Source organism: Pygoscelis adeliae, unplaced genomic scaffold, assembly GCF_000699105.1.
Source record: "Pygoscelis adeliae isolate BGI_AS28 unplaced genomic scaffold, ASM69910v1 Scaffold67, whole genome shotgun sequence".
Lineage (NCBI taxonomy): Eukaryota > Metazoa > Chordata > Aves > Sphenisciformes > Spheniscidae > Pygoscelis > Pygoscelis adeliae.
This window is the reverse complement of record NW_008825271.1, coordinates 2733085-2740697: the sequence shown is the minus strand read 5'-3', so window position 1 is coordinate 2740697 and position 7613 is coordinate 2733085. Positions and strand designations below refer to the sequence as shown.

Here is a 7613-nt window from a genome sequence, read left to right as displayed (position 1 = left end):
AAATTGCCCCAAAACAGCTGCTTTGAAGGCTTGGCAGTTGATATACTCAAAAAGTCTGGCCTCCTAAATAAAAAGGGACCACCTCAGGTCTGCTTCGCAAAAACAAAAAAAGGAAAAAAAGGATATTAGTATTCATTTACACTGTGTAAACCTGTAAGATCTACTGAGTAAGTCCAGTGTGTGGTACTAGAGACAGAAATAAATTATCATAATGATTCATGAAAAATCTTTAATGAAATAAAAATAACCCCTATTTAACTCTAGTACTCTGCAGGATTACAATATCCAAATCCTCAGTCCTTTGCAGGATTGAAAACTAAATTTTCTACAAACTGCAGGAGTTCCCCAGCCTCCCATCATGAACTCTAGTGGACAGAATAAAAGGCTAGTGGGAAACACATTTCCTAGGTTGAAAAATATTATTAAGGTGAGAAATGTGACCAACATACAGCTGAGACATTATTGTATATCACACTTCCGGAGAAACAGTCACTAAGCTACGTTTTATTAGCAGTTTCTACAACTTTTCTAACATTAGAAATACAGCAAAGATTGTCTCAAGATTTCAGTAATTCTGTAAAGTAAATGTTTCAAGTTAACAATATAATGGTTTATAATATAGAGAGCATTAGGTAAAACAAAATACGCACAGGCTAAATAAATGGTATTCAGTTTATGAAAGGCAGCAAGAAAAGCACCAAAATACTGCAAAAAAAAGTAGATTTGGCTAAGGACTTAAAAGGAAAAACATCAGTGTAACACACTAGACATGTAGGCTCATGGACCCAGGCGCACAGGATAGCCTGCTCCTACAGGAAAATGCTACTGTGCATCTCTGGAGAGAGAAAAAAGATCCACATCACTTTAAAGAGTGATTTAGAGGAGAGGTGCTCAGCGCTGCGGGAGGCTGGGAGCAGGCGCTGCCCACCCCGGCTGAGGAGCCAGAACGGCTCGCTGCTTTTGAAAGACGTGGCTGGCGCGCCACAGCGCGAGCGAGGGCACCGTCCTGGCGGATGCGGGTACGTCTACCGATGTGCTCTCTCGTACCTCGCCTGCTCTGTGTGCATCGCCTGCTTATACCTTAGGCATGGCTTGATGCAGGGGAGAAAAAGCCCGCAGAATACATCCCTCTCTCACCTCCCCTTCTAGCCATCAAAATCCCATTGACTTGACTTCTCCCAAAGAAATAATTCTTCAGCCTTGACCCTCACTCTGCCTGGTTCTCCATTTCAGTGGGAGGGGAAGACCTGGCTCTCTGGGGCTCACATGAGAACGGTGCCCCACAGTATCAACAGAAGTGAGACTGCTCAGTGATCGATGTCTGTAGCCTTTTCACGGACTTACCTCAGCGTGGGTAACTTACACACCAGGAAAGCTGTCTTGCATTAGGTCTTTACAGCTGTTGGACCTTAGTTTCACCTCGCCCAGCTTCCCCCAGCCCACCCGTTTGTATAAGACCTTGTGATGCACACAAGTAACTTCCCATAATAATTCTGACAATCTCTCTGCTTTATCAGGAGGTGCTGCTCTCCCTGCAGCAAGGTGGCAATTTAAATTTGTGCTTTTGCTAAGTGCCTAGCTTTTCATCTGACAGTAGTCGGGATGGGGGCATAATGTGGAAATACACCAGCTGTGGCAATAATAATGGCGTGATGGAGCACGTGGCTGCTCAGAAAACAAAGGGGAATAATTTTCGACTGTTGCTGCATCACAACCCCAATAACACGACTGAACAGCAGGACTCGAGACTTGAGGGGAGGGATTCTCTCTACCGCCGCAGACATCTACACACCCCTGCAAACCACGTCAGTCTAACACAGAAGAGGGAGCGGGTCGGACGCAGCAATTAGGACGCCTAAAATTCTGCAGCATGGACTGGAACACATTGTGCTGCCTCCCTTTCAGTTTTTTATTTGAGGATGTATCCGAGGAAATGGATTTCCGGGTCTGACTGTTCTGGGCCCGGATCAGTTTCTCGTGTTCCCGTATTTGTCTCTGTAAGTGGTTCTGGATGGCAATTCCCAGGGATTCTGGATCGAGGGAAGCACCGTAAACCTCCCACGTCATGCCTTGCTCGTCCCAAACAACATCCCTGACATGCTTGGACTGCTTCACCTGCACTTTCGCCTCCATGGCCGGGGTGGGCTGCTTTTTGTTTTTCCCTAAGTTTGGCAAGGCCTGAGCTGAAGCAGGAAGAGCTGCTGTGTGAAGCTCATGTCTGGACTCCTTGGCCTGGAGGCCTTGCTGCTGGGGAGCTGCTGATGCCTCCAAGGGAGGGGTGAGACGTGCAGAACTCACACTCAACTCGGGTGTCAGTCCTGCCTGCAGGCCCTGGCCGCCAGCCGTCTGAGGCTGGCCAGCGTCTCCCCGGCCTCTGCTCTCCTCCTTTTCACCTGCATCCTCTGTGCATGCCTTTATGTGGACGGCAGCAGGTTGGCTGCTAACATTCACCCCTCCTTTAGGATCAAGCACCACCGAGTTTTCTTCCTTTGGTTTTACCACAGATTGATGAGGAATGGCCTCCCCTTGACTTGCACCCTTACATTGCACAGGCTTTTGCTCAGAGCTGCCCAGGACTTCCTTCTGCTTGACTTCACCGTCTGGGCTACAGAGTAAAGGTAACTGGCTGCCTCCTGCATCATGGACAAGATCTGGCACGTTGTTCTTGGTTCCTGGGACAGCGGCAGCAGAAGTGGTGCTTGGTTCACCAGCGCCAGACCCAGACTGTGCTGGAGTTTGATTACTGGAGTCAACTGCAAGCTGCTCTACAGGGATGGGCTTTGGTGGGACTGGAGCATCCATTGGCAGCTGAGCAGCATCCTTGCTGTCATGAGCTGCACTGATCACTTCAGCATTACCCACAGCTGTCCCTTGGAAGGTAACGGCTGCAGGGGAGAAGGGGAGAGCAGGTTTTGCACTATCTGCTGAGGCTGGAGACACCACGTCAGATGGGACCCCAGGCAGTTTCACTGGCTGGGTTTGGGCTGAAGCAGTCACAGCCGTAACAGCAGTCGATTTTGACATGATACCAGGGGAACACGGGGACTTTTGTTGTGAGGAGAAACTGCCAGTAAGTGCAGACTGGCTCAGCCCCATACCTCCTTGGTAAATGATGTGCAGTTCTTCCTTCTCCTCTGGAGGAGGATTCCCTTTTAAGAAGGCAGCAAGGATGCTGGGGCTGGTGGAGGCCGATTTGCTCTCCACAGTAGCCACGGCCTGAACCCCAGCATCTCGCCATGTCCTGCTTACTGATTCCTGAGTTAAAGAGCTGCTCTCCGGCTGAACCGTCATTGTACCTGTTTCTCTGAATTTGGAGAGCTGGGTGGGACCTGGACTCCCCGGCTCGGCATCTGCCTTGCGTATGGGATGTGGACTCTCGTGGCTAGACTGGGCTGGTGCCTCGCTGCTCTGCACTGCTTCAGTTTTATCTGTGGGATGCAACTGCGCGGTGTCTGCAGCCCCGCTTTTTGTTTCCAAACCGGTCTGTGGGTCTCCTCCCAGGTCAGCTTTGGCGTGCCTCGCCAGCGAGGCTAACTGACACCCAGCAGAACCAGTTTTTTCTGCTCCCCTGTCTTTTTCCCCTCTTTGCAGAAGGTTTGCCTGAGAAGTACAACAGGACTCATTACCCCTAATAGGGTCGCCCGGGGGAGAATAATTTAACACCTCAAGTGCCGGCTGATCATCAGTCCCCTGAGGTTTCAAGGCAGAGTCATCCATTTGCGTCAGGGAGCTCGTTTTCGCCTGGCTGCCTTGCACAAACTGCCGGGAGCTCTGGGGGGCTGGCATCATCTCTGGCCTCCACCCCGCCAAGGGGGCTTCTGCTGCAGCGGGGGCTGCCTCTGCCGGTCCCTGGCTGCCCACTGGCCGGGAGCAACCAGCAGGCTCTACGGCTGCAGGACACTCCTCCGCAGCTTTGCTGGCGGGCCCAGGAGGGAAGGCTTCCTGCTGGCTAGCATCGTCCTCGCGGCACTGCTCGCACCTCTGCGTGCTGGCACCCGCCGTGCATTTCAGGTTGAACAAGCAAACTCCAGCAGAGCCGGACGGCGTGCACGGGAAGCCATTGCTGGCCCTCTCTCCACTGGGTAGTTGGGGCTGGTGCTTAGCAGACTGCAGGTCTCCCAGGCGGTCCTCCTCCACAGAAGCTGTGAGCAGGGAAAGCTTGGCAGATCTCAGAGGATCTGGTACAGTCCCCATGGACTGTCTCCGAGATGTGGTTTGCCCTCAGCTTCTCCTCGGAGTTTTCTCACTGGGCGGTGGGTACCAACAGGGCAGGCTGTCGGCCACGGGTTTTCTGTAAAGCTAATCTGTTAATGAAGGAAACATAGTGTTAGCAGCAGTCAGATTTAAAAAGAAGTACCCAGAACAGATCAGTTTTACGGCTTGGAGAGAAATACTTGCAGGCAAGGGGGAAAGTGAAGTACCTGATTCTGCCTAAAAGTCACATAGAAGACACGGATTTCAAGGATCTCCCAATTCCAAGGTCCAGATGGAGAAGACAACACTGGGGACAAAGCAACAACAGCTGCCCTGTTGTTGATACATTCATGAAAACATAATGACATGCCAAGAGGGAGGGAAAAAAAAAAGAAAAATGAAGAGAAAGCAGGGATGAATGGGAATGGGAGCAGACTTTGTGTGGAAGTTTGAGGTCACAAACTAAACTCACTGTGATAAAATCCTCTAGCAAGCCACCTGTGGAAGGAAAGGTGCTACCTTGCCTCTTGTGCCTATGTGAAGAACAGATCTGATTCCCCCAGGATCCACCCTGTGTTCTGAGTGAATCCCACACCTTCGCTGAGCACCACCCCCTTCTTTTCACAGAGAGCCCTTCTCTAACTCCACTACCAACAAGGACATGCTCACAGGGGGCAACAGGTCAATTCAGACTAACATGGATGAACTCAAACCTCACCGGTAAAAGGAATAGGGAGGGATGACAACCTGCTGGGTGGTACAGATAAACACCAAGAGAAGCTACTGCACCATACAGCACCGGGGCTGTGTACATACATACTGCTTTCACATTTAGATCCTTTGAAATAATTAAAAGGAAGCCAGCTCGATTAATAAACGGGGGCATAGATGATCTAGAAATCAATTTACGAGCAGGTGGTATGAAACTGGAAGGGGAACACTGCAGCACCGCAGAACAGGAGGGGCCCATGCCATACCCAGTGAAACACTGGGGAGGGATTTTAAGCAGGTGGAGCAGAGTTATTTAGGTTGAAATCTGGCCAGGACTGCAGAGAAACCATTGCTTCAAACAGGAGGCGATCTCCAAATGTGCTTGTTAGTTGTGCTTTTCAAAATGCCCAGCTCGGATCCTGCTAGAGGTCAAGGGCTGGATCCCCGTCAGTGTCAGCAGAGTGGTGGTGGCCAGTGATGAAATGCCACCCGTCTTCTTTTAAATTGCAGGCTACCTATGCTTGTTTAAAAGGCTTTCCCCAGCTTATGCTGCCAGAAAAGCATGGGTATGAGGCTTGGGAGACACCCTGAACATTTAGTTTTATGTTAACCAAAGGGATGACGCTGGGAAACTAACTTTACCTCTGTGTGCCCATGTCTCTGCAGGCACACAGTGGGGTCTTCTTCGCTACATTACGTGGGAGATGCTGCTGGAAGGAGCTGTGCGATTGCTCAGCTGTTCCAGACCCTCCCTACCCACTAGCAAAATCAGCAAAAGCCCTTTCCAGACAACATCCCTACTCTCCTTCTCTCTCTCAGCCTGAATGGCAGTGGTATAACTTCCTTAGTTTCTGTAAAATTAATCCTAAATTTCAGCACCTTAGGGTACTTAGAAAGAGTAATGGGAGAAAAATGCTCAATGAAAGGAAAATTAAAATGAATACAGCCAGCCTATTTTTCTAAGAAAAGGAAAATGCGGTGACTTATTATTTATTCATTAAGCTTTATGTCTTCCAGATATTAATAATGTATTATTTTTATACTGTCTCCTTGGGCTTTGTCCAACCACAGATATACACAATCTGCTGGATTAAGCCAGCCCTGGGAAGCTGTGATCCTGCCCCTGAAGGATCCTGAGTTTCTTAGCTGCAATCTGTGATAGCAGCCCTGCATCACTACAAAATGGCTTTCCAGCAAGGCTAACAATTGCGAAGCTTTTTAAGAAGTACTGAGTTTATGTAAACTAGACTGCAGATCCGTGGAAGTTTGTGACTGCCTGTAAGATGTCTCCACTTCATTTTGTGCTCACTTTAAAGCCAGCCAACATAGTCCTGAAGGAAAGGAGAGCTATTCCAAGCTGAACGTCTAATGACCGTGAGGAGAGGAGCAGATGGCTTTGGGCATCTGTTTGTCTAAATTCTGTTACTCTCTTCTTTCCTTTTCCAAATATCAATGCAAACCAAACCAGGATATACAATTGGGCAGGTTACATTTCTTTTTTTTTTAGATCCAGAGTTTATTTAAGAACAACTAAACAAATAATGGAACAAAACCAACCCCCGTTTTTAGGATGAGACGTACTACTCGGCAAACAGTTTCAGAAGAAATAAAGACTGCAGAGCAAATCTGTTTGGCTCTTCACTGTACAAAAACTGCCTTTAAGTCATACCCACTCAACAGGGGAATGATTCCTAATTTTTCAATTAAGTGAATTAGCTCTGATCTGAACCCCCACATGAATTCCCCCCATCTGTTTAGTGGCTCTTCACCAGCATCACTAGAAACACGCATTTAAACGACTGCCACGTGTGCTAATTAAAAGCGATTCTGCTACCGAGCCCTCAACATATAATGTTGACAGAGGAAATTCTGCCCCAAAAAACCCATGTGGACCTATTCTCTGGTGTAGGACAACAGCGCATAACCAAGACATTTCGCATGACCCTTGAACACGGGCTGGGGGGGCTGGGTCATTCTACTGCCTGGGACGACTCTGCAAATGAGTTAGTTTATAAGAGTAAGGTTTTTATAAAGACTTCGTTGTCAAAGTCATGGGAGCTATTTTCTTGTTAGACTCTTCACTAAGCCATCCTAATGACAGGAGCCAAAGGCACTGTAGTAGTCTAAATAAATGCGATAATTTTTGACAATGCTCTTTCTTAAGAATTAATAAAAATAAGAATGAAATATAAGTCTTACTCAAGAGAAAAGCAAGCAAACCCAACTAATTACAGAATTGGAAAGGCGTTTTTATTATTGGAGTCTTATTTATGATTATTGTCTCATTTTTATTATTGGAGTCCTATTATATAGGAGTGAAGAACAACACTGGGGCCTGTGGGCAACACTATTCAACTGCCAAGGCAGTGAGGATTCAAACCAAGAAGCAACACTGCAAAATACCTAGAAGAAACAGAAATATGAAACTCGGTGGTCGGCCAAAAAACATGTCAAAACAAATCAAGATCACTGATGAATTTTTCAAGTGTTGTATGCCTGACCTGGAGCAATCATCCAAAATTTTCTTTTATCAGGACGTGAAATCAGTGTCTCCACAAAGGTCAAAATCAATCTTTAGTAATAAGAACAGATTTTCTACACCAGCACAATTCTCCTCCACCTTATTCTTTCAGACCAAATTAGTCTGCCTGACTGCGTCAATCTCATCTCAACATCGAATTTTTCTGGACCTTTTGCAACAAGAAGTT

The 7613-nt window shown here is 47.7% G+C and overlaps 1 protein-coding gene across 1 annotated transcript; it reads right to left on the bottom strand.

Annotated features, from left to right (window-relative positions):
* Positions 1–215: 215 nt before the first annotated feature.
* On the bottom strand, positions 216–4227 carry GPRIN3 (GPRIN family member 3). The gene has a single exon (XM_009329764.1). It carries the CDS (start codon positions 4192–4194, stop codon positions 1807–1809), a length of 2388 nt encoding a protein of 795 aa, XP_009328039.1. The 5' UTR covers positions 4195–4227; the 3' UTR covers positions 216–1806.
* Between the last annotated feature and the right edge of the window lie 3386 nt (positions 4228–7613).